The sequence below is a fragment of the Pteronotus mesoamericanus genome, unplaced genomic scaffold, assembly GCF_021234165.1.
Source record: "Pteronotus mesoamericanus isolate MK-2021 breed Mesoamerican mustached bat unplaced genomic scaffold, CSHL_Meso_final contig_169, whole genome shotgun sequence".
NCBI lineage: Eukaryota > Metazoa > Chordata > Mammalia > Chiroptera > Mormoopidae > Pteronotus > Pteronotus mesoamericanus.
The window spans coordinates 7,384,007-7,412,005 of record NW_026555068.1 but is presented as its reverse complement, the minus strand read 5'-3'; the positions used below and the strand labels follow the sequence as shown (position 1 = coordinate 7,412,005).

General features: G+C 37.1%; 1 protein-coding gene across 8 annotated transcripts in view; it reads right to left on the bottom strand.

The window, feature by feature from the left end:
- The window catches only part of NSD3 (nuclear receptor binding SET domain protein 3), a 102,719-nt gene that overhangs the window by 37,196 nt on the left and 37,524 nt on the right, over positions 1–27,999 (bottom strand). For 4 of the 8 annotated variants that reach the window (XM_054566011.1, XM_054566010.1, XM_054566013.1 and 1 more), the window contains 11 exons: positions 24,277–24,348; positions 23,474–23,636; positions 17,876–18,030; positions 15,629–16,144; positions 13,786–13,912; positions 10,708–10,785; positions 8,396–8,496; positions 6,294–6,339; positions 3,264–3,394; positions 2,507–2,635; positions 1,787–1,913 (listed from right to left, as the gene is read on the bottom strand). In XM_054566011.1, coding sequence (XP_054421986.1) covers positions 1,787–1,913; positions 2,507–2,635; positions 3,264–3,394; positions 6,294–6,339; positions 8,396–8,496; positions 10,708–10,785; positions 13,786–13,912; positions 15,629–16,144; positions 17,876–18,030; positions 23,474–23,636; positions 24,277–24,348 — 1,645 coding nt within the window. Of the gene's footprint in view, positions 1–1,786; positions 1,914–2,506; positions 2,636–3,263; positions 3,395–3,468; positions 5,400–6,293; positions 6,340–8,395; positions 8,497–10,707; positions 10,786–13,785; positions 13,913–15,628; positions 16,145–17,875; positions 18,031–23,473; positions 23,637–24,276; positions 24,349–27,999 lie in introns of those variants that run through there. The other 4 variants (XM_054566014.1, XM_054566015.1, XM_054566017.1 and 1 more) reach the window with 2 other exon arrangements.

The following is a 27,999-nucleotide window of genomic DNA, read 5'->3' as shown; positions in this document are numbered from 1 at the left end:
GAGCTACATGGTCATTTCTAAAAGTACTTTGAGTCAGAGATTACAAACTTAAGTGCTTAAAGGGGCTGGACAGGTTACATAAATGACTGGAATGACAGAGTTTAGAAAAAAGGAATGATAGAGAATGTGAAGAACCAGGAGTACGTGCCTGATCCATGTTCACACATTCAAAACACATTTTGAGAACCAAAAAAACAATGTGCAGATACTTTGACCCTGAGGCTGCTAGTTGACAAACTGTTCAAAAGTTTTATTGCAGAGTCTAAATGTGATGAATAAAATAATATTTTATATAGGGAAAATATGTCAAATGTTTAAAACAGCTTTTATACCTTAATTTTTGCACATGTATATTTGTGAGAATTCAGGGCATGTGTGTTTAAAAATAAACGATACATGACCGCTATTCTGCTTAGTCAAGGTGGCAGAAGGCAGTGGTGAACAGCAAGGACTCTGGGGGCAAGCAGCCTCCTTGGTTTAAATGCCAGTTTCATCGTATGCTGTTTCTGTGACTTTGGGCAAAGTGCCAAACTAAACTCTCTAATCCTCAGTTTCACCCTCAGTAAAATGAAAATAGTAGGAGTATCAATCTCATTATGTTATGAGGATAAAATGAAATAATAGGATAAAATGCTTAGTACTAATAGCACCTGACCTATATTAAGTGTTTAGGGAAAAAAATTACCATTCTAATGGAATTTTGCCTATATAAATGATTTCATGAGGCATGCAATCAAATAAAAAAGGATAAAATAAATATCTTTAAGAATCCGAAGAAAAAACGAGTATGAAAATAAAGTGTCATGAGTAAGATCAGCATTTTAAATACCTGATATCCAGTTCCCCCTAACAAAAAAACAAACAAAAACCAGAAAACCATACAAACATGGTTCCTGGAAACACGACCATGCCATGTCTAGCTGACTTTTCACTTGCCGTGTTGCAGATTAAACAACTCTACTTCCTGCTTTCCATCACTTTAACTAGAATCATGGCTACGAAGAGAAGAAATATAAACTTGCCCATGCTCTATAAATTATTTCGATAGGTGGTAGTCTGTATTTGAGGAGGGGGAGAATATGAAATAAATGGTGAATCCAAAACTTGCATGCTTTAAGAACAATTTCCAGCCCTGGCTCGTGTGGCTCACTGAACTGAGTGCCAGCCTGCAAACCAAATGGTTGCTGGTTCGATTCCCAACCAGGGTACATGCCTGGGTTGTAGGCCAGGTGCCCAGTAGTGGGCACGCAAGAGATGACCACACGCTGATGTTTCTCTCCCTCTCCTTCTCCCTCCTTTCCCATCTCTCTAAAAAGAAATAAAGTCTTTAAAATAAATAAATAAAAATAAAAACAATTTTCAGTAATTTCATCTTCCCACTAAAAAATACTATCACCATGGTTACAGTTTGCAATTGACATGTATTCCAGTCCAGTAAAATCAAGGCACTTTAAGCCAATGTATTAAGCATAAAAATCTCAAACCCATTTGAAAAATACTTCACTCTACATACTTTCTATAGCTCTTGAGATAAAACACAAATACTTCTCGATGATTTGGTAGATTTTATGATTAAGGAACTGGTAGAAGGAAATTTGACAATAATATTGCTAACGATTCTTGATTTTAAGAAGCCTAAATACTAAATGGTCTTAATTTGTTGAAATACCTTTAGGAGAAAAGAGCTACATAACAGTGGTAATAAAATTAGATATCGTGAGAGATGGTGGCATTGTACATTACTTCCTATCTGGCTTTGCACATCTATGGAAGTCAGTCAGCTTACCGGTTTTACATTCCACGCAGATGAATTTCCCATCAGGGAGCAAAGGCGACCCCAGGCACTCCAGGTGAAAGTGTTTGTAGCATTCTCCCTCACAAGGAACCAGAGAGTCACCGGAGCTTTCACAGATCTGCAACGCAGCAAAAAGCAGTGAATCTCAGACTTGAGCGGCGTCAGAATCACCTGGAGGGCCTGTCTCCTATAGTTTCTGACTCACTAGGTCCGAGGGGAGGGATGAGGACAGTAGTTTGCATTCACAACAAGCATCCTGACAGTGCTGATACTCCTGGTCCCGGGCCCTCACTGTGCGAGCCGCCCAGCTATGTAACTATTTCCACATCCAATATGGTTAAAGTTTAAAAGTCATATTTAATTTTGTATGATTCTTCTTTGGAAACTGGGTACTTCAACTCTTCTTTACAGGACAAAGCAGTATTTTTCAAAAAGGGTATATACATTATAAACTTAATACAGCTAAATTTTGAAACAGTCATCTGCCATTTACTTCCATTTCATAACAATGAGGATTGATACCTGCATGTGAATAGTTAAATACTCAAACTCAGAAAGGGGAGGAAAGAATCTGAAATGGCTTTTAGATCTATAGTTTTAAAGGGGTATTAAAATTTAGGAAGATATTACCCTCTCCAACAGGAGGTAAGTGTAATGCTGGCAGAATATGACAGCAATTCTTTCATGCTATAAGATAGGACACTTGCCCACCTGACACACAGTGTCCTTCTTACTCGTCCCAAAGCCTCTTCTCGACAAACTTGAGTCCACGGACTGCACATCTGAAACGTCCACATCTGCAGCAGCTGAAGGGCTATCTACTTGCTTTCCAAAGCCTACCTACATGGAAAACATAGCACATTTTTAAGAAAAACAAAAATTTCCTCAAAGATATGCCCTTGCCAGGTAGCTCAGTTGGTTAGAGCATCATCCCGATACACCAAGGTTGTGGTTTGATCCCTGGTCAGGGCACAGACAAGAATGAACCAATGAATGCATAAATAAGTGGAACAACAAACAGATGTTTCTCTCTCTTTCTCAACTCAATAAATAAAAAACTTAAAAACATTTCCTCAAAGTTAGGTGCTATGAAAATCCTAGTAAGAGTTGCTCAAATAAATCTTGATCAAATACCTCTTTCTCCTTCCTTCCTTCCTTCCTTCCTTCCTTCCTTCCTTCCTTCCTTCCTACCTACCTACCTACCTACAACTGGATACCATGTCTGGTGTTTTGAGAGAACCTCTAGTTTAAAAATAAAAAAAACCCCACAAAACAAAACTGTTTCTGTTATGTAAGAGATCAGCAAAATGAAGACACTCATCATTATAAATTAACCAAAACTGTTTCTTTACTATGAATTTTAAAAATTCCCCATTTTCCCCAAATAAGTTGGGTAAAGCAATATGTATGTTATTTGGTTTTGCAAAGCAAAAGAGAGAGCTGTGCACAGACCCTTGAGCATATTTACCTGCACGTCACTCAGGCCTCTAGAATCGGAGTCAGATGTGTCTCTGTATGCTGAACTAGTCATTTCTACATCAGTTGAGGCGCGACTCCTTTTCTTTAGAGGTTTACAGGAATCTGAAATCTCGCTGGCACCTTAATACAATACACCGAAATTAATCCTAAAATAGTACTTAAAGTTTGTTCTTTTAATTTTTTTGTGGGAGAGTATTTTCTTTCCCCAAGCTCATCTGTAGTGTGAAAAAGCACAGCTCTCTTTGTAACACTGAAGTCACGAGTCAAAACTTCATGAGCTTCTGACTTTCCTGATCATGATTTAATTTACAGCCGCTCTTTTACAACATTTAATTCAGTGCTCCTGCCCTACAGCTCTTTTCAGTCAACAGAGCCCAAGTTCCAACCTAAAAACCAATTCTATCAAAACTGCACGATAGCTGATTTGTTTGGAGCAATCCAAAGAACCATTCAATTTGGAGGGGGAAGACATAAAACCCAACACACTGTGCAGCTTACAAATATGGTCGCAGAGACATCTCCATCTTGTTTTTATTAGGGATGTGACAAATCTTTGATTTGTATTCGATTCGTACACGGATAGTGCCATTTTCCCCGGAATTTTGCAATTTAGTTGAGTATTGCCCCCCCCAAATAAATTTTGGATGTTCATAATTGTTCATCTGAGACTTCCTTGGTGAAGTGTCATTTATTGTGACCATTAAACAAGTGCTGCAGCACATCTACATATGTCATGCCATTTAGGAGGCACATTGCTGAGGGTTGTAAACAGACAATCAATGTTCAAGTGCAGCCAAAACACGAAGAGCTGGATGAGAGGCCTCTATGTGGAATTTGTGCGGGAAGGAATAAATATGAAAAACAAAAAAAAGGCAGAGAATAGTGTGGAATTTTTTTTTTAAAACTGTGTGTAATACAAATCCAGCCAAAACAATAGTGCAAAAAGTTACAAAGCAACAATCTCTTGGGCTAATGCAGTATAGGCTATACAGAAACAGCCACGATGAAATGTGCAGATCAGGCACGGTGAATACCAAGGAACCAAGGAGACGGTTAATATTTCAAACCCACAGTTTGTGTTTTGGATTTTCCCCCAAAATTTCCATACAACAAACAGACATCTAGATCAGCCCAGCAAGCTATGGCGGAAGTGTGCAGTCCAGAAGAGACCATGGAGAAACAAGTCTCCAGGGGCCATGGAGATCCGCAACAGGCTGAGTGAGAGTAGCACTTGGTATATAGCCATGTTCTGTGGTGGAGAATATGGGTCTCTTTAGACTGCTCAGATTACTGGAACCTCGTTATCACATCCCAGCCTACAAGTTTTGCACTGAATATTTCCTTACATCTATAAATGAGGGTGCCTGCCCATGTTAACGCTGATTAAAAAACACAAGTACACAAATCTATCTCCTTCATTGCTGGTGTATGAACCCAGAACACCACCACAAAGTATTTCCTTGGCCTAAAAGATCACTGGATTAACAAGGAGTTTTAACAGAGGAACAGGAGTGCTGTACTGAGAGGCTTTCGAAGGGAAACACAGGTACCGCCATTTCCGATGAGTTTCTGAAAATGCTAGAAAAACAACAGACTGCCAAAGACAGCTGCCATGCTGTTCTCCATGATAACGGCACTAACAAAAAAAATAATAATAATAAGAGCTTTTAATGATTGTAACGTATACAGTTTGGGCTGTTTGGCAAAACCCTGCCGATGTACATTAGTGATGATGCTTTATTTAAAAACAAAAAACAAAAACAGTCCATGTTGAAATTGATCAGTGTAAGTTAAACTGTGGTTTTTAGGCTGGACCCATGATTTAAGCTGTACCTATCCAGCTCAGACTGATAAAAAAAAATCATTTGAATGTTAAAGCAATTGTTCAGTCTTGAAGAAGAAAACAGGCAGGAAAATGCCAATAATGATGATTGGCAAAATCAAAATTGGAAACAAAGAAACTGTTTATCGAGCCGCCGACAAAGAAATCTTGCATGGAGACTACAAGTCTGGAGTTTCTGGGATGAAATTGTACAGGAATCTCAGTCCACAGTTTCCTCAATCGCTGCGGAGACGGAGCTGTCACTGAATCTGACAGAGCCCTGCACTCCCCGGTCCGCCGACCCTGTGGAATGGTGGAAACACAACGCAATCAGGCCTCCTAATCTCGCAGCGATCGCGATGTCTTTTCTTGGAGCTCCGCCAAGCAGTGTTCCCTCCGAGAGGCTGTTCAGTTCTGCTGAGGATCTCCACGGAGACCATCGCTGCAGACTTCTCCCCGAGAATGCAGAGAGGCTGGTGTTTTTTTATTTTATTTTTTTAATAATGCAATTTGCCCAAAGTAAACTACAGGTATTAAATACAGTCTGAATGATCTCACCAAAAAACGCACGAATCATGCTAAGGAGTTTGTACTGTAGTCAAATTGCACACAGAAAATACAGATACACGTTTAAGATTTCTTAAACTTTGTGCGTATCTCAAATAGATTTGCATAAGGTCATCTAATAATGGCCATAAATATGCTATGAATCATTTTAATTTACAAAAGGATTTTACAGCACTGTAAAAATAAACGTGGCAAGATTTTTTTTTCAATCAGGTTGTCTTGTCTGATTTGTCATAGTCCATGTTTGACAAACATTAGTAGCTACTATTCGGTATTCAGTCGAATACCAAAAAAAGTGGATTCGTCACATCCCTAGTTTATAAACCAGTGAAACCCCAGAACCTTATGGAGAAAAGTTTGAAACAGTATCAAGTCTACGTGGTGTTCTCCAATTTACATAAAACAAATAAGACTTTTCACATGGAGGTACAGAATATTATCAACTCTAAAAGTCACACACATACACACACATACACACACATACCAGGGAATACTTCAATTTCACACAAATCATTGACTGGAGAGCAACAACAATGATTTACAGAGACAAACAAAAAAACATGAAGTACAAATAATTCTTTAAAATTGGTTTTAATCAAGGAAATGCAAAGCAACATTATAATAACTCACCTTTCTGTAATCCAGTCTTCACTGTCGCCTGAGGAACTGCTTCAACCTGTTTGGACAGAAAAATACAGCATTAACAAGGAATTTTTTTCACTTTTAATTAAGGAAAAAATAATGTTTCCATCAATCTAAGTAATGATGAGTGATTAATGTATCTGAAATCTGAACTCAGTCCCATCTGCTGGGTAAAGTTCTCTCTCTCAAGGTCAGGGAGGGTTTAAATCCTAGCTGCCTGTGCTGAATACAAGTGACAACACACAGCCACATGCTCTCTAGCGAAGAGTTCTCCCACCATTCCCTTGGGAGACGAAGAACACTTTCCTCAGAGTCTGGGAGGCAGGAGAGGGGTTGTTTCTGCAACCAGCCCAATGCTGCTATAAACCCCTCCCGCCCCAAAGACGTTAGGATAAATTTTTACTTACTATGATACTCAGGTTAATGTAACTCACGCCACTTTAAGACCCTTCCGCGCCTGCACTCACAGCTAAGTTGCTGGGAATCAGGACCCTCTCTGTAGAGAGTGCCACAGGGCTCCATACAGCTGGAAGCTCAATACTTTTGCTGCTAGTACAAACTTAATAAGTTTGTGATATTGCAAAAGCACTTTCTTGAGTGTCTTATGAACAGTGTCTTGATCCTACATTAGGAGAGCGAGATCAGAAGTTATTCTGCCAATGTATATGTAAAACACGTGGTAATTTGAGGACTGAACCATTGGAATTAAAGAAAGGATGCTGTTTGGAGGAGTTCCTGTTTAAGCTGTGAATTGAATTTTGTTTTTTTAAGATGTGGTGAAATATGCATGTTGAAACACATTTTGTAAATATTTAAGGATGGTTCTAAACTTTTAAAAAAATTTTTATTTTTTTTTACAACAGGTAAAAAAACATACAACAGAAGCACTTTTATAAGATACAATTAGTAATACAAATATAAATCTTCTAAACAATCACTGATATTGTTCTACTACTAACTATAACACAGTGGCATTAACAATTAGTCCCATTTTATACTCGTTCTGCTTACTAATTTTAAAATGGTCACAGACTGAATTTGGGAACCAGCTGGCAAAATAACAATTTCATTTTGGTAATGAATACTATAGTTTGCAAGAGCTCAGAAAGATTTTTTGGAACATAATTTCCTAAGTATTAAACTTAATTATGATAAATGAGTGACAAATTAGTATATTATTGAAATTTTAGTTAAGTATTTCTGGGAAAATTGTTTTACATGTTTTACATACCACAGAGCACCCACAAAGTCACCTTTTAAGTTTGGAAGTTTAAAACTTGAAGGAAATAAATAGAAAAGTTCACACTGCTCCGTATTAAGTGGTTTTAAAACTATAAAGCTTATTGGAACTAATAACATTCAGGAGTCTTTTTGTTTAATAGTATCTGTCTGGGCTGTTAAAATGGGTATTCTCTCAGTTTAAAAAATAAAAATAAATTCTGACTGTAAGTTTAATAAAAGGGAGTATAGTTTCTAAATGGTAACTTAATATGATTATCACTACATTGATTACACTGGATTAAAACCCTTCAAACTGTCCCTCCTTATTTTTCTGTCCATTTGAAAAGAGTTTACCTGATAATCCACTGGGAAAATAACATTCCAAAAAATCTGTGATACCAACAGAAACCCCAGATCATCTCTGATCATGTTTCTTAAATATAATTTTTGTAATAAAATTCATTTCAATTTGTTTAAAAAAAAAACAACACATACCAGCAGCTTAAATCAAAAATCAAAAAGATTTTTAAAAAGGGAACTCACTGACGGGTCCAAATAAAAATCATGAAAACATGAAATCATTTTGCTTGTAACAGAAATTTCAAAATAACTGTGAGGAATTCTTTAAGAGCCTTGCACCACTGGCTTCCCACATCCTGAAGCCTGACTGTTTTCTGTGAAAATGCTTGAAGCAGAATCACAGGAATGGTTGGACTAGTTTAGGGCAGTGAATTCACCAGGATGGAAGCACAGGACAATGTAGAAAAGAAATCCCATGTGGGGAAAGTTTTCCTTTCTTTTAAGGTACCAATATAAGTCACAACATTTACAAATACAATGTTTTAACTCTCTACATGTAGGAAGCCAACCTGCTCCTTTTTGATCTTCTTCTTTGGCACAACTTCAGTGGATTTCTCTGATTCAGAACGAGTCCTAATTGATCTTCTCTGCTGCTTCTTTTCTATTGAGCCTAAGAGATGATTTAAACAAACAAATAAGTAAAAACTCATTTAAGGAGGGCTTGACATTTATGTAATTAAGATCTGACCCAATTCCCTGTTTTTCTGATCCATTATTTTTTGTCTTTTAATTATAAATGACCAAAAAAGCTATTAAATACTTGGGAGCACATACAAATTTTTACAAGATCAAATAGTAAAGGCTGATAGGCTGAGACTGGGATTAATAAAAGAACCTAAATTATACAAATGAAGAGGGACTGGACTTTTTAACATTATAAGGTTGCAGAGACATAGTTTAGTCTTCTTGAAAGCAGATAAACAGATTTATGTAACTATAATTGAAGGAATGAAGGTATTGAGAGGACAGATAAAAATGACTTTTCTCAGATGACATTAGGAATTATTTGTTCAAAATTCAATCAGTACTATATTATTTTGCATTTTAACAAATGAATGAAATTGCTGTATTTTACTGTTTTTAATGCTCAACCATGTTTTGTCCCAAACTTTCAGGGAGAAAAAAAAATCTTCCGTATTTATTTATTTATATTTAGATACTTATTTTTTGTATTATAAAGGAATTTTAGCATTTACTTTTGAACATATTATGATTCAAGAAATTTTATGTAACAAATAATTATAAAACACAAGAACAAATACAAGGTATTCCAGGTACTACCCATGTATAATGTGCATCCTTATTTTCCCCTCAAAAACTTGTGCAAAATAATATACACTGTACATGGCAAAATATGTTAATTCTGTATGTAAAATGCTTAACCGTGCTTGGTGCACTTACAAAAGCTTTGCTCTTGTTTTATTATTAACACCAAAAGAAGAAAAAGCAGGAAATGCACAAAAATGCTGACCCAAACCAAATCATTAATATGACTATCGAGGGACTTTTTAAAACTTAGAAATAATTAGTCATGCCCTGAACGGGTAGCTCAGTTGGTAGAGCATCATGCCAATATGCCAAGTCGCAAGTTCAATCCCCAGTTAAGGCACATATAAGAATCAACCAGTGAATGCACAAATAAGTGGAACAAATCCCCCCCTCCTCTTAAAGTCAATTAAAAAAAATTAGTCATGGAAAACTAGCTTAAACAAATTATCAAGTACTTTCATATTAAATGGTAAAACAAGAAACTATTAAGATTTTTAAACGGGAAAATTCTTTGAAAGTTAACAGAAGAAAACTCACATTTGGAAAGGATAAAACTTAGGTTGAAGACCACAACTTGAAAGAACACTAAGGCAGGAATGATTTCACTCTGTGACCCTGAGAAGGAATGGTACCTTCAGTGTAGCTGTACTCCATCTTTTCAGTGCCTGGACCACCGAAATGGTCCTTCCTAGATAATCATCATCTTTCACTTACCATAGAAGAAAGCTGCTAAGATCTCCTCTAAAATCAGGCAGAAGCTACTTTAGTAAAGCCTTCTGATCACCTGTATATTATTTGTATATGTCATTGTGCCTGTCTATGTGTAAATGGATTCCCTCACCTTAGTTCAAGATCAAAACAAAGAAGGATTCCACTACTTTTATTTTGAGGAAGGAGTAGGTAGTTTGATAATATATTATTGTTTCTAGCAGGGAAATCACAAATGAAGGTGCTAGCTCCTTCCTTTCCTCAGGCTCTTCTCACAGTGATGAGAATGTTTACCAAAACAACAGATATTCTACCCTCACAGACACCTGAGTATTCCAGAAACTCATACTTTAGTATAGTCATCAATATTCAAGTACCTACCAAGGAAGAAGAAAATGAAAACAGGACTGCTTAAAATAAACAAAAAATGTTTACTTGTTTTAAGAATGAAAACATAATTGTTCCATCAAGTACAGGTATCTGATGTATATACTGTCTTATAGAGAAGGCAACATGACTTCTTAAAATTCTAAAAGCTATGCACAGAACACAGAAATTCTACCACATTTAAAACCACCAAAAAGTATTATGTTTACATTCTAAGAGAGAGGAGGTAAGTATCTTTGGATTTGGAAGATTACTTAAAAATCTAGTATAATTGCAAATATAATTCTGCAAACCCCAGAAATGCAGTAGTGCCACACACTCTATGTATCCCCTAAATTTATTAGGAAAAGGTTCAAGAATTCTCCCTACGTAGTTAACCCTACCAGCTGAGATGATGATGTAACTAATTTCTGAAGAAAGATCAAACCTCTTTTCTGACTTTCAACTACAGGCATACCTTGGAGATATTGCGGGTTCAGTTCCAGAGCACCGCAATAAAGTGAGTTGTAATCTTTTTGCTGGTGGAGGGTCTTGCCTTCAATTTGAAAAAAACACAACATATGTGAAGCTCAATAAAGTGAAGTGCAATAAAATGAGGTATGCCTGTACTGAAGTTATTTTCACAAGAAGCAAAATGATCATTTAAAACGATAAAACATGATTACCAACTACAGCTGGGAACTAAATTTAAACCAAGGTCAAAGCTTTAGAACAAATCCCTATATGATGGTCCCAACATTAATTTACAACCTTAAATTAATTATATGTGCTTGCCTAAGGAAGGAACAGGGCTTTTTCCAGATATAAAGAAATTCCACTTTACCTTTCACTTAAAAAAAAGTAAAGAGTAAAAGTCCATACCAGAACTTAAATCTGACAATGAAAAGACTACATGAAAATAAAATGTTCAGTAGCTGAGAAGGAAAAAAAAAACCACAAAACAGCTTCATTAAAAATAAAAGTATAATATTGAATATCAGTCTAATATTATATGGGGAATTTGCTTTCTCTCTAGTTAGGAAAATATGGATGTTTAAATAAAGACCCTCCTAGTCTAAGTATCACATTTAAGTTCAGATAAATTACCAACAGCGTAGTGTAAAGAAGGACAACAAAACTGATTATGGAGAGCTGAGGCCAGAAGACTGTATTTTTTTCCTCTTCAAAAAAGGTTCTTTAATATTCAAAGAAACAAACATTTTCAATTAATATAAAATCGAAGTTTTTTAATACAGTATTTTCAAATAATATGCAGCAGGCAGTTAGGCATGAGAAGAGCAAGGATGCTAGGTCAGGTCTGGAAAGCCCTGTGTGCCTAGCAACAAGCAAAACTGGGGGGGAAGTACTGCAGGTGGGGCCGCACCCCTACAGTGACCTTCCCTCCTCTCACATATCGCTGGTCATGTGGTTCAGAACCCCTGACCTTTCATATCGCTGCTCCTGCGGTTCAGATCCTCCACTGACCTTTCCTCCACTGGCACGTCGCAAGTCATGAGGCAGACTTCTAAGAGAAGTTACAAGGGGGCTGGAGAATAATAGCCTCATAAGATTCCCATACAAGCCCTTGCACGACCACTCCTTTAAGCATTAAGCTCTCGGGAAAGTGAGGTTCTGACCCACATCAAATGATCTTGGGGGCAAACCTCTGGGTCTGCTGACCACAGAGTCAGAGTTTTGGTCAAACTAGAGATATGGCCTCCGTTGTGTTTCAGCTCCAGGCCCAGAAAAGCAGCAAAACCAGAGTGACACCATGGCTGACTTCAGGACTAGACGCAGACTGTTGACCGCCTGTCCTGGCACAGACCATGGTCGGTGGAGACCATGAACCTGAAAGGACACACCTGGAAAGCTGAAGAATATTCTGTTGAGATCCTTCTCTGGGGCCTCCCCTAAGATGCCCGCCTTCAGAGCAGGTAAAAACCCTCAGGACAGAGGACCCAGCTCAGGCTCTTTCTCCCTGTGAGCAGCCCTGGCCTTTCCCCATCCTCTTTCCCCGCAAAGGGGCGTGTGCTCACTCAGGCACGCCCCAGCCCGCACCCAGCACAGACTCGGGCTCCCTCGCTCGCACTCCCCGGAGCTTGCTGTCTCTCTCTCTGGAACAGGCCCACGCCTTTCCCTCCTGCCTTCTCCCAGGAGCATTCTTTCTCTCCATCTCTCTTTTGCCTAAGGTCCAAAGGCTCTTCTTTTGCCTCTCTAACTCATTTCCTGGGTCCATGCAGCCCAGCTGGCTCACCTTTTCTATCTCTTTGATTTCTAAATAAACTTTCTCTTATATTTTGAGTTCCTTGACTCTGAATTCTTTGCCGAATTCTAGTACCAAGGCTGCTGAACCCGAGGTCTGGTAACATTCTGGTACCGTTTCACCGCTAGATACAAGCTGTAAATCTGGTTCTGGACTTTGTTACTCCCTCCTCACTTTAACGTGGCTTTCTTTCCCAAATCAGTTTTGGATAAAGGCGTGTTGTTTAATATGCTCGGTCCAATATACGCCCATCTCCTCTGCCACTGCCTCTCCCTGTCCTACAACCCTCATCCTAGTTTTTTGTTTTAAAAACAGCTAGCCAAGTTCTTTCCTGAACAATGATTGTTTTTATTTAGGCTTTATACTAATAAGGGTCTTACTCAAAACTTCCCTTACAGGAAATATTTATTCCTTAGTGTTACTAAGTCACAGGTTTGTCTGAGTTACTAATGAGCTGAGATACTACCACAGGTCTTAAGACTTGAACCCTTCTAGAAAACTATTTGGTCACTTCTTAGATTCCAAAAAAGTTTTTAAAGAACAAAGTAAAACAAACTTCCTTCTCCTAAACTAAGATTCCAAATGGCCAACCTAGTTTGACATCTACATCTTTTCTTGGTGGCTGTATGAAGCAAGTAATACTGTTATATAAGGCAAAGCCACCTGACACTGAGTTAAATTATAAGATCCTCAGTAAGTCAGTCTCTTAATAAAAATTACTTTGACTATTCCAACAAAAGCACAATCTTACTGAATATAGGCATTTCCCCTATGAGCAAAAATAATGTAGCCTGATTTTCAATTTATGGTGTCTGCTCATCAAAGAACAGATTGTTACAGGAGGGTTAGGCTTAGGCCCTCAGCTACTAACACATACAACATCTAAGAAAAATAAAAGGAACGTGGGCCTCTGCTAATCTGTTTCCAATGGGGGACAAAGGAAGAAATGCTAAGAATGTGTTACTAGTGCTGGAAAAGTAAAACTTATAATCATGCAAAGAGAGATAATTAAATAGTGCATTTACTCAGATATGTGCAAATTTTATAACTATATTCTTTTAAATGTGAAAGCCTCCTATTATTTAAATTGCTGTAGGAAAAACAAATGTTACTATAAACTCTCTAGCCTTTCAACCATTCTTTTTTATTAAAATAACTGCTTTAAGAGTTTCATTTTAAAGACAGAATTAGATTTTGATAACTAAAGGTTTCTTAGAAACATAGCTAGCCCATTATAGCACAGCAGAACTACGACCTTAAAAATGGATCAATGCCCTCTTCATTGATACCGACCTGCAGAACCAGGTGTTGCTTCAGGAGATGATACATTCTGAGTTGCCTTTTCATTTCTCTGATTTGGTGTAGAAATTATAAGTCTGTCTTGTCCCCTGACACTTATTTCCGTTTTGTTACCAATTCCCTTCAAAATAAAGCAAATAAAAGATAGGTGTCACTGGTTTATAAAGATAGTAAGATTAATTTTATATGGCCTTGATTGCAGCTAATTATCTTAGTCAATATCAGAACAATTTTATTAAGTCATCAGGATGTATTCCAAAATGTACAATGAGATTATGTGAAAAAAATCTAGTTGTCTAAGTCCAGATGATAAATATCACTAAAAAAAAAAAAAAATGTGTATGCATAGTTTTCTGTCAAAAACAAAGTATTTTCTGGCCTGAATAGTCTCTCCTTTTACTCATGTTACAGTAAGAGAAGTCTAGTCACTTTCATTTGCTTACGTACCCTAATACTCAGATAAAAATGTCAATACATCTTGAAAGACAAGAACATCCATAGATACAGAAATATGCCATTCATAGTGACTGAAATGCGTACCCAGTAAGCAATTTCAGACAGCTTTAGGTATTTTTAACACAATGAAATAAAGAAGTGATTTAAAAATGTATATGTATTTTTTAAGCCTCCATTTACAAAAGGTCAGTTGTATCTCCAATTTCATACACAGAGCACTCTTTGGAGGGGTTGAAAAGTTTGATTTGTGCATCTAAAAGCAGATAAAAGCTTGATCAAAGAACAGAGCCAATCTACATTCAAAAAAGATGCAGAGTACTCATTTGCCACTCAAAGCTATCAGCAGTGGGAACCATAACTTCAGCTTTTCCAAGTAGCTTAGCCTTAATGAAATCAGTTGAACCAACAGGCAGAAACAGCTTAATAAGAGGACCTGATAGAGAACTCAAGATACAGAATATTTTAGTTTCAGGTTGTAGTTAATAAGCCTAGCAGTTAATGCACATAAAAAGCATTGTTTTGGGAACTGCAGGTAGGGCCCCCGCCGACTCCAGGAGACCACAAGCCGTTGACCTTTGTGCTCCAGTAGAGACCGTCAGCAATCACAGTGGTATCCAAGCCACTGTGTTCCAGGGAGAGAGAGTCCACCACCCAGGACACAGATAAAGAAAATCACCCAGGACACAGGACACAGATAAAGGAAATGACCGGCCAGCGGAGGAAAGGATGCTAGGGAAACTGCCGGACTGCAGCTTTTATCTGATTAACCTCTCCCCTGATTCCAAATCCCTTCCCTACACTGTTTCCCCCTTATGAAAAAGGCTGGCTTGAAAGGAAATATAAGGTGTTCTGTTAGGGTGCAAACCCACCGTCCCCTCAGATCGCCAGCCATCTGAATAGTGCGCCCGTAAGGATTCAGTCCCTGTCTCTGCTTATTGGGCCTGGTCGGTGACAGGCAGCCCGAATGCCAGCTTTTCCGGTTTCAGTTCATTCAGCTAACTGACAACAATGATTTAATAAAAATCACAGTTTTCAAGTAAGAAAAACTAACTAACTACACAAACTAGAAACAGGCAAACCACCCAGTTTTCTTCCACAACTTTAGGGCATTAGGGCTCAATTTTGGCTGCACAGCTCAAGATTAATCAAGTACAGATGGGGATATTACAAAAGGGGTGGGAGAGGAAAACATAACCTTTTTGTTTATGTCTTTTTTTGCCCCATCTTAAAAAGAGTAAACTGGCCGTGCATTTCAAATGTAGTGGATAAAAAAAGGTATTTAAATTATGACCTTGTGTTGTGTTGTTTTTTTTTTTAATGCTAAGGTTAACTACTTATTCAATGTCGTTCCCTTCTAAAAATCATTAAAAAAAAGAGGTACCTTCGTTGAATAAACAAACTGATCAATAAATTTCCCATCTCCTGTAGCATTCTGAAGAGCAAACACTTGTTCAATTTTCACAACTGGAGACATGTTACACTTCTGCAAATCCAAGCTCCCTTTGTGCATTGTAATAGAAGCTGGTAAAGATTTCCTCGCTGCTGCTGTTTTCCAGGCTATTTTAACAGGAGGTGGTTCTTCCTCTTCCACACTCGTGTGCCGCCTCTGGCTCTGTCTCCGAATCTCAGTACTTGAAAGTGAGGAGGCCACCTCACCAGCATTGGTCTGTTCTGGCTGAGTATTCAGCACTGATCTTGGTCTCCGGGTTTTTTTAACTTCAGCTTTGGAGGCAACATTCTTTTTTGCTTGTGACAAAGCCTCCTCAGGCTGTTTATCAATATAGATAAAAGTATACTGTTCTATTCTTTCCTCTCTGGTCATTTTCAATGCTTTCTCTGCATGGGCAATGCCAATATCCCATTGAGCGCGTTCTCTCTGTGGTCGGGGTTTCCGAATCTTTAAAAAGAGATGTAGGCATTATTAGAATCATTTTAATCTAACATATACATTGAACCCAAAAGGTATTTCCCCCATAAGCCTGTCATCGTCCTAGGCATACGTAAGTATCTTCAGGTTCTTCAGTCAAATCAATGAAATGTTCTAACTACATAACTTGGATAAATGGGTTTTACTATCAGGTAACTTGTAGGTTTACTCTCTTTAATATACCCTCCTTTGTTGACCACTCTGCTGGACAAGTCCCCCAAAGAGGGAGTTGTCTTTCTACCACCATATTCATAAAAAGTTAGCAGTAATGACAAAGAGGAGAAAGATTATAGAAGTGATTTGTTTCAGCAGCCAATAAAATACTAACATTAAAAATGATACCCTAGCCTGGCCAGGCGGCTCAGCTGGTTGGAGCACCATCCCATATACCGAAAGGATGCATGTTCGATTCCTGGTCGGGGCACCTATCAGAAGCAACTGATCAATGTTCCTGTTTCTTCCTCTTCCTCTCTCTCTCTCTCTCTCTAAAATCTATGAATATATCCTAGGGTGAGGATTAAAAGGAAAAAGAAAAGAATGACACCCTAAAGCTCCAGCTGCTATGGAGATCACAATAAAGCTAATTGGCACCTGAAGAGCCAGCACTTGAAGTTTTACTGCTGGTTTGTACCATAAGGCAAACAGGGGCAGAATGAAGAGAAAGGAGAGAGCCCAGAGGAACAAATGTTAACTTGACAAGAATAGCAAAGCAGAAATGTATGAGAGAAGAAATGAACCTGAATCACGGTTTCCACAGGTTATGTTCAGGGTTGATCAGAAGACTGGATTGGCAACACAAATAAGACAACTTTAAGTAGAGCAGCTATGTGAAATGATCAAAGCAATAAGGAATTATCTAGGGTTTAGACTGAGGTGGCTAGAAATTAGTTAATGAAAGTATGAGATGGCATAGTATATGTCAAACACTGCTATGTAAATCTGTAAAATGTTAAGTGTGATAAAATTAATCAAAATCCTCTGTAATCAAATTTAGCTTTTAAAGTCTGAAAACATGACAAATTTCTGAATCACAAGAGACCCACATTAAAATTAGTTGAGTTTAAAAATCTCAACCAGAGAGAATATCACCAGTTCATGTCAAAATTCTAAAATATCTACCACATCAAAGGTATTTCTTGGTTCCATCACCTGTGTGACCTGAGTTGAACCAATTACTCAGGCTTTCTGTGCCTCAACTTCTTCATCTGTAGAAACAGGAATAATAGCATCTACCTCATTTAAGTTGTTATAAAGATTATAAAGATATACATATTATATATGTATAATATGCTTACGCCTCTGTCACAGTAGGTACTCATGAAATATTTTTAAAAATTTACTTTCATAAAAAATTTTGCTAAATAATAATAAAGGAAAATTACAGAAAGTTATTAAAACAGGAAAAAGAATAAAAATTGCTGGCAAAATCTACATTTAACTGGCATCTGCTAGATTTACATGTATTAATCAGTTGAAAATAGGACCCAGCATTATATTGAGCAGACAGTTCAAGTTTTTAACAGTACTATAGGACTGTTTACATGACTTACAAAACTTATCGATAAAATAAATTATTAAAATCAGAACAGTTAAAATAGTCATTCTAACAAATGTCTGAATTCAGGCATAGAAAGTTCTACTAAATTATGAAGTTCTTTAAAAACCATATTCAATCAATAATGTTAACAAATTTTCAGTTACCTTTTGTTTCTCAGAATGATTGCTGGCTTGTTTGGTTGCCTCAGCCAGTAATTCCTCATACTGTTTATGACCTTTATACTCTCGTACCCGTTTTTCATGAACCCATGCCCTTTCTGGTTGGTTGCTAAAAAACTGGACATGATATTCCCGGGCACCTGAAAGTAAAAATCCTTATTAACCATTTAGAACACAAACAATGCACCTATACTTTGCAAAAAACAGAACCTAAGCTGGTTCCTTAGCATTATACCTATTAAAATTTGCATGGTTTGGATTGTATCAAGATATAATCCAGTATCTACCAATTAAACAACTAATAGTTACTGTAATAGTTACCAAATGATTAAAATTAGTACAGTGAGTTTTAAGAGAAAGAAAATAATAAATTCTGCCAATGATCAGATTTGTCACCTTGGTTGAACAATTTATTTTTACTTGCCTCAAAGCTTTTTACAAACAAATCTGGGTTAAATAAATAACTTTTCCTCCAAAAATGTAACACATTTCCTTGGGCTTTTAAAAGCCAAGTGCTGATCAAATTGCTTTTCTAGCTGCACGCAAGGGTGGGACACAGGCAGGGTTAAAGCAAGAGTGGCCACGCAGGCTCTTTCAGGGACCCTGTGAGGTGAAACTCCTCATCACACTACTAAGGTGTTATTTGTCTTTTTTACTATGCTGACAGTTGTCCTTTATTGCAAGAGCAATGGCAGGGAAGAGTTGGCCCTCCTGGCACAAAGAGAGGGAGTAAGTGACCAAACTAGTGTCATACTCTTCGCAGCCATAAAATGGTAGTTTAAAAAAAAAAAAGCCAGTTTTATGACATCTACTTCATAAAGCGGTAAAAATGATTAATTTTACTAAATCTCAACTCTAAAGTACCTGTCTTATTTAATTTTATTTTAAATTTTTTAAAAATTTAAATATGTTATTGTTTATGTTATTACGGTTGCCCCAGTTTCCCCCCTTGGTCGCCTCCATCCAGATCCCCCACTCCCTCAGGCAATTCCCACAGCACTGTCCACGCCCATGGGTCACACATGTGTGTTCTTTGGCTACTATATTGTCTATGTTGTACTTTACATCCATCCCCATAACTATTCTATAAAAACCAGTTTATAGTTATTAATCCCTTCATCTTTTTCACCCATCCCCCCTACCCTCCTCCCATCTGGCAGCCAACAAAACATTCTCTGTATCTACAATTCTGTTTCTGTTCTGCTTGTTCATTTAGCTTTTTAGATTCAACTGATGATAAATATGTATTTATTGCCATTTTATTGTTCATATTTTTGGTCTTCTTGACGAAGACCCTTTAACATTTCATGGAATACAGGTTTGCTAGTGACAGACTCCTTTAGCTTTTTCTTGTCTGGGAAGCTCTTTATCTGCCCTTTGATTCCAAATGATAGCTTTGCTGGGTAGAATAATCTTGTAGGTCCTTGCTTTTTATTCCTTTGAATATTTCTTGCCACTCCTTTCTCACCTGCAAAGTTTCTTTTGCGAAATCAGCTGACAGTCTTACTGGAGCTCCCCTGTAGGCAACTAACTACTTTTCTCTTGATGCTTTTAAGATTTTCTGCGTGTCTTTTACCTTTTGCATTTTAATTAACTGTGTGTCTTGGAGTGGGCCTCTTTGAGTTCATCTTGTTTGGGACTCTGTGCTTCCTGGACTTACATATCTATTTCCTTCAACAACTCAGGGACGTTTTCTGTCATTTTTTCAAACACGTTTTACTTTCTCGCTCTCTTTCTTCTTCCAGCAGCCCCATGATGTGATTGTCAGTACACTTGAGGTTGTTCCACAGGCTCCTTATCCAAGTACCTATCTTTTTAATATTATGTGTGAAAAAATGGGAAGCATGCATAAAGCATTTTTGCATAGGAAGTATGAGTTATCTGGAAGAATAGTACTTGTATGATGGAGTTGCTGCAAGATAAACTGTCCACTTTTTCATGGAACACACTTTTCACTTGAAAGAAAAACTATGGGTATTTGAACTTGAGCTTCTGGCAGATATTTCCTCAAAAACGAACAAAAGCAAGTTTGTCACTTGAGGACAAACAACTGACAACATTTATTGCCAATAAAATTTGATCTCTCAAAAAGCAGAATTTTGAAAAATTAGTATCTACCCATATTAGTCTTCTAACTTCCCAATAATTACATAATTTTGTGATAAAGTGGTGATATTAATTAATGCGATTTTTAGAATTATCTGTGAAGAAATGTATCAATATTCAGAAGTTACGTATAACTTGGTAAACTAATATTTTTAAAATGGCCAATGTATATATGATGTCTCAAAATCGTGAAAGGTAAAGGATCCATTCAAAGTGCAAGACAGAACCAATGAATTTTAAGGTAACAAAGTAGAAAAAGTTTATTGACATGATTTCAGATTCCACACTGCAACTAACCTACCACCTGTTGAGTTTTGGTATTAAAAACAAAGAAATATATCCACAATTATCAGAAAAGGCTATTAAACTACTTTTCCCATTTACATCTACACATCTGGGTGAGGCCAGATTAACTATATATTTCAACCAAAATAACAGGTTCTAATAGAATTAATGTAGAAGCAGGTGTGAAAATCTAGTGTCTTAAGTCAGACATTAAAGAGATTTATAAAAATGTAAAGCAGTATCATTCTTCTCATTAATTTTAAGAAAATAGTTACTTTTCATCAAAACATAGTGCTACTCTGAGAGTGTGGTTCCCAAAATAAGTCAGTCTGTGCCAAAATAAGCACTTTATTTTATTTTATTTTTAAAGTGCTTATACTTTAAAGGTGGTTTATGGTATGTAAATCATATCTCAAGAAAGCTATTATTTTAAAAACTACAGCAGAAAAAGAGAAAATCTGAAATATAATCAGACTAGATTTTTTTTAGATCTAAATTCTCAGATTTATGGTTGCCTCAATAATACAAACAAAAATCAGTTTTTCCTGCACTTAGAGACTTGCGAGGGGTAACAGATCAGATTAGATTAATTTATAAAAATAAATGTAAAGATTTCCTTTGAAATACAGATGAGACATAAACTGTGCTTTCATAGGTGTCCCATTTTAAAAAAGGTGAAATTAGCAGCTTTTAATGAAGTAATTAAATGTGAAGCTGTTTATATAATCTCAAAAGGATGCTTTTCTAAGGGAAGAGAACCAAAGAGTCACAAATCTCACATGATATAATATCTTAGCACACTCTGGAGGCACAGCTATAGAATTGTTTTTTTTAAGAAGGCTTCACTTGCTTGGAAAACTCTTGTCTCTTTTTTCTATTAACAGAGTCATAGACTGTTAAACCTTCAGAGATTACTAGTCCAATACCCTTATTATATAAATGAAGGAAACAGGACTACTCCCCCAAATCTCTGTAAATTATGACTAGGTAAACTCAATTTCTTTTCCTTTTATATGTAGCAGTGTTTAAGAGTGGAGGTTATACAGTAAGATTTGAGGCTCAATCTACCTATCTGAAACATAAGAATAACAATAGTACCTATTTTATAATGTTGCTGCTAAGAGGACTGCGTAAGAAAACATATAAGAGCAGCTCTGGCTGGTGTGGCTCAGGGGACTGAGCGCTGGCCTACGGACCGAAAGGTTGCTGGTTCGGTTTCCGGTCAGGGCACATGCCTGGGTTGCGGGCTGGGTCCCTGGATGGGGGACTGCAAGAGGCAACTGATGTTTCTCTCCCTCTCTTTCTCCCTCCTCTCCCCTCTCTCTAAAAATAAATAAATATTTTTAAAAAATAAAATACATGAGAAGTGTTTAAAACAGTGCCTTGCAGAGAAGTAATACTCAACATTTGTGGGTTTTTGTTTTTTTTTTTTACTTCTGCCTCATTGATGCTTCTCGTTACCCCAATTTTTTTTTTTAAGAGATGGAGGCCTTGCCATGTTGCCCAGGCTGGAGTGCAGTGGCTGTTGGCAAGTGTGATCCTACTACTGATCAGCACAGGAGTTTGGACCTGCTCTGTTTCCAACCTGGGCCGGTTTGCCCCTCCATAGGCAACCTGGTAATACCCCGTTCCTGGGAGGTCGCCATACTACTGCTGCAGACACCAGATCTGCATAGTGCACAGCAGCCCCGAATTTCTGGGTTCAAGCGATCCTCCTGCCTCAGCCCCTTGAGCAGCTGGGACTACAGGCATACCTCACCGTGCCAGGGACCCAACCTTTAATCAGAAGGTTATGATGATGAGACGATCGCCTTCGGTACCAGGGCAGAATCCTGGCTCCGCAGCACAAGAGTTACAGATACGGCTGACCCTGTCACGAATCTGACTCACCAGATTTACGCAGACACTTTTTCTTCTCAGAACAGTGAACAAGGACCAAGATACAAAGTTTGGAGTGAGAGAAAAAAAAAATAGGTGCAAAGTTGTCACAGACAATACGGAACTCAAATATGTAACAAGAATGAGTTTTCAAAGCAAATATCCGGAAATAAATTCCAAATTTAAACTTTCCTCTGGCTACTAAGCAAGTCCATTCCAAATGCCAGAATCTCAGGAATCTAATCTACATGTTTTGGTCAAATCCAGGAAAAGGGGTAGAGGAAGAAAAAAAATCCTGCAAAATTTATCAATAGGAAAAGCACTTACTTGTCTGCTAAAAATTACTCATAGGAGTCAGTGAAGAAATTATTAATGTTCAAAAAAACTTGGCCTGAATGCCTGTTAAGTACGTATAAGACATCTCATTACTTATCTATCTGCTTTCTTTTGGAACTCATATAAGATGTCAGATTAAGGTCCTTTTCAAAAAGAAGTGTGAAAGAAATTACAAAACTAATACAGGGTGTTTAAGGAAAAACAAGGACTCTATCAGTTGTAGAGGCTGCCTACCAGTTAAGGTGTTCAAATTATTTCACTGGTTATTAAAACTGATATAAATATGCAAATTTTGATGTCAGACTATATGAGGGGGGACCCAAAAAAACCCCAGAATTATCTTCTGGAGGGCAGGCCACTTGTAGTACAGGCTTCTTCCACTAGGTGAATGTTCTAGGAACCCATCTGTATCGGTGTACCAGCTGGCGTCGCTGTGAGAGGCTGCATTCGGCTTCAGGGAATTTTTTTTCTTTGAAGACTCTTTCAACACATTTGCCCATTTCATGATGGGTGATTTACAAGTGCACTGGCCCATACCTTGCTGAGTATTCAGCAGTTTTTGACCCAAAACAGCATGCCCCCTGTGTACGACCCTCCCTATTCATCCAATCTTGCCCCAGAGTGATTTTCTTTTGTTTCCACAAAGAAAAAAGTTCTCAAAGGGAAACGTTTTGCTGATGTAGAAGAGGTGAAACAAAAAACATTAAAAGCACTAAAAGGCATCAAAATCTACAAGAGCAAAAACTGTTTTGAGCAGTGGAAAAACATCTTGATAGGTGTATTGCATCCAATGGAGAATACTTTGAAGGTGACTGAAGTTTAAACATGTAAGAATAAATCCACAATTTTTTATTAATAAATTCCATTTTTGGGTCCCCCCTCATTCGTCGTGTATATTCTTGTATTTATATACAACATTTCAGATTCACTTTTTTCTTTCCAACCTTTTACCTAATGTTTATTTATATCTTTTCTTACCTCTTGTGTTAATTTTGGTATGAACCTCGAGCTGGGGATCGCTGGAAACCATACAAGGCCACCAAGGATAGGTTCCCACCTTAGACCAAACAAGATCGCCAACCTGGAACTTAACACCAGCAGACACTTCTGGTGTAGGGACAGAAGATAATATTGGCTGAACCTACAGGAAAAGGTCATAAAACTTTATCAGCAGAGAAATTTTGAAGAAACTATGTACAAAGTACATTTAACATTCTATCCGTGTAAACTTTATCTTCAATCATGTTTCTCTGATAACTGCTATCCACAACTAGCAAAAGGGAAGGAGACAGGAGGAAAATAATAAGCCCAACTCCAAATATTAAAAATAGAATCAACGGTTTCTGTTTGCCAAATTATTGATAAGGCACCTTGAAAATTCACATAATTTATTTTTAAAAAATTTTTTAAACGAGGGAAACATCGATGTGACAGAGAAACATGAACTGGCTGCCTCTTGTACATGCCCCAACTGGGGACCAAGCCCTAAACCCAGGCCCATGCTCTGATCTGGGAACGAACGGACAACCTTCCGTTTTGCGGGATGACGCCCAACCAACTGAGCCACACTGGTTAGGTCTCACATAATCCATTAAAAGGTGGTTATAGTTTTCAAAAGGAAAATGATTACTGAAAATATCTTCCTCTTAAACCAGTTCTAAGATTTATTTCAGTATAACTTCTGAAATAAAGAAGTATGTGTTAAATGTGTTCACATCAACATTCTGCTTTCACCTTCTTATGACATATTTGATTAGAGAGCATTCAGTAAGGAAACTCACCAGGGTTTCCTCTTTTAGTAATGGATCTTCTCTTGGTTTTTCGGAAACAGGGTCAACCCTCTCATTTGGCCTCTAGGTGAAAAAGTATAGATAAAAAGAATGTAAAATGGAAAACCAAAGAATAGCGACATACACAAGGAATCAAAGAAAACTAAATAACGAAAAGAATAAAGGACACATTATTAACTGTTTAATATAAGGAGTAAGAATACAGCTTATGTAGTACTTAACACTGTGCCTCAACAATTATCGTCTATTCTACACACTACCCATATCTCCCATTTCTTATTTTATTACTCTTAAAACTTAATTTCTTAATTTGTTGTTTGGTTTTATTAAAATCTATCAGAGTGTAGGAAAATGGGCACTTTGAGATTGCTAGTAAGATGTAACCTGGAGTTTTCCGGAAAGCAATTTGGCAAAATGTATGAAAAGTCTTAAATTTTCAGACTCTGACCCAGCAAATTCGCTTCTAAAAACATGTACCGAAAAAGGACTGAGAGGTATATATATACGAAGATATGCACACCAGTGCTATTTGTAAGAGCAAGTATGAAAAACAATCTAGATGTTCAAAATGTAGAATGTGTTAAACTATCGTATAATTAGATAGTAAAAGAATATAAAAAATTTTAATTACATGAGAAAATAATATATTGTTACTTAAAAATAGCAAATTGCAAAGCAGCGTGTATAGTACGATTCCAATCTTGGAAAAACAATTTTTTTATGTACGCAGAAAAAAATACCAGAAGGATACCACCTCATGATGAATTAAGGATTTTGTTTTTTTAAAGATCTCATTCATTTTTAGAGAGAGAGGAAGGGAGCGAGAAAGACAGGGAGAGAAACATCCATGTGAGAGAGAAACATTATCAGTTGCTTCCTGTACACGCCCAGACGGCGAACTGAACCCGCAACCCAGGCCCATGTCCTGAATGGAAATCAGCCGGCGAGCCCTCGCTTTGCGTGCTGATGCCGAACCAACTGAGCCACTCAGGTCAGGGTGGGGTAAGTTATTTTTTGGTGTGCTTTTCTGTATGTCAAGTTATTTATAATAAACGTTGCATAACTTTTCTAACCATAAAAGCCACAAATTTGTTATTTAAAAGTTAATTTCTACAACCCTTTGGGGAGGCAGTTTGTAAGTATCTATCAAAATTCAAAATATGTATACTCTTCAGTCCACTACTTATGTATTAGAAACCTATTCTACAGAAATACAAAATATAAGAAAATCTAAGCAGAGGGATGGTAAATATAGCAGTATGTCATGTCCTGAATCTACGTATCTATCAACATCTTCCTACTTTTTATCTGATACACCCCTACACCAAATAGATAACAGTAATTATCTTTAGGAAACAAGATTAGGGAAACAATAAAGGAAGAGCTTGTACCTTTGTATCATTTGCATTTCCTGTAAAAAGCAAATTACTTTTGTAATTTAAAAGATTAAAAAAACCTTCTCACTTGTTAAAGAAAAAACTTAATTTAGATGACTTAGAAAGGGATATAGCTATCAAATTTGGTCTTAACGCCACCAAAAAAAAAAAAAAAAAAAAAGAGGCTCATTTTAGAAGCTACTTAAAACTGTCATTCAATTAATTAAAGGCATTTAAAACATTATTATAAAAACAAAATTTTATTAAATACGAGAAATTGTAGCCCTGACTGGTGTGGCTCAGTAGACTGAGCACCAGCCTGCCAACCAAAAGGTTGCTGGTTCAATTCCCAGTCAGGGCACGTGCCTGGGTTGCGGGTCAGGCCCCCCGTTGCGGGGTATGAGAGAGGCAACCGATGATGTCTTTTGCACATTGGTGTTTCTCTCCCTCTTTCTCCCTTCCTTCTCCCCTCTCTAAAAATAGATAAATAAAACCTGGGGGTGGGTGCTGTGGGGAAGAGCAATGGGGGGAAAATGGGGATAAATGTAATTGAATTAAAAAAATTAAAAAAGAAATAAATATGTAAATAGAATCTTAAAAAAAAAGAAAATTTGTAAAAAAGGTTAACTATTAGGAAATGATAAGCCACACTAATATATTATATCTCAAATCCCAAGTATCAATCATTCATTCAATAGTGCCCACAACCTTCCAGGCACTGTTCTAGAAGTTGGGTATACAACAGTGAAACAAACAGACGTGATCCTTGGCTTCAAAGAACTTTACAGCAGGGCAGGATTGGCAGATGTTAAACAAACAAAAACACAAACATATACTAATAAATGTAAAGAAAAATGTGGTATGGGTGTGTGGGGATATGGGGGGTGGTGTGGGTGTTATATCTTTAGATACAAAGCTTAGGAAATGCCTCTCTGAGAAAGTAAATTATAATCTGAAAATCAAAAAGAGGAGTTAGTCTAGTAGAAAGCAGGGGAAAGAACATTCCAAAAAGAACTGGCATGTGTGGGGTCCTTGAAATTAAAAAAAAAGGTAGAAATTTCAAGAAGGCCAATAAAACTAATTTAACTTTCCCAAATGGAGCAAGGTTACAAGATGAAAGTGGCAAGACAGGCTACATTACTAGGTCCTTGTAAGCCATGTTCAACTGTTTTATCTTAAGTGCTGTGAAAAACCACTGAAGAGGATTAGACAGAGAGGTAACATGAACATGACAATTTGTTTTTAAAAGATCATGTTACCAATTATGTGGAGAATACTTTGGAAGGGAACAAGAGAAAAAGGAGAATGCTTAATGGGAGGTTAATGAAAATATTGGAAATGGCCCAGGTTAAAAAAGGTTCTAGCAACTTACTGATAGGCACAAAACTAACTCTGTCAGATGCATCTGTGGTGGTTCCATAAATATCTAATCTAATAGGACACACTCATTCAGCAAGGAAAAAGAATCTACGCTCAAAAGAAAAAATTTTCCCCCTGATCATTACTGTGATAATAAAGCATTTTAGAATACTATTCACATTTACATAGGTCCATTAGATAGCTTCATTTCAGTCTACAAATATAGTTTAGGCCTTCACCTCAGCTTCTCATTCTCAAGCTACAGCAGGAAGACAGGGTCCTTGAGGAAGCAAATATGTAGCCAATACAGTGACTCATCTTCTGCACCTTCAATCTTCAGGTCGGGGTGTAGAATCTCTGTAACTCTTTTTGAAGGCAGATTGATAAGGAATAACTAATCTTTGCCCAAGAACAGAATCCTACTATTTGTAAGAACTGGTCTGAACCCCATTAACTTTTTTCCCTTTCCAAATTAAAGACAGAATTTTCTTCAAAACTTTTTAATTAGTCAGATGTCTTATCATTTTTTGATTTTTTGTTTTGTTCCAGATGGTTTGCATTTCCTTCCGGCTGGCCTGAAACACTGTTAAAATCACTTTCCTAGAACTGAATTTTTTACAGTCATTTTCAAAGGAAATAAATGTCAAGGGTGAGAAAGAGACCCAAGGAGATTTATTCTGGCTTTTAAGACAACAGAAGGAAAAAAATAGTTAAATAAGGATGCTGCAATGAAAGAAAAGGAGTATACACTGTAAAATGTTCTAATGCATGAGAAAAATAAATTACCTAAAAGGCATTTAGAGATCTCTGAAGAGTTCAAAAGAAAGTTAAGAGGGTAAATCAAGACACAGCATAGTATCACAAACACCAATTAGAGAGGGAAGCTTCTGGCCAAGATGGAGGAGTAGGTAGATACGCTTCACTTCCTCACACAGCCAAAAGAAGGATAACAACAAATTCAAAAACAAAAATCAACCAG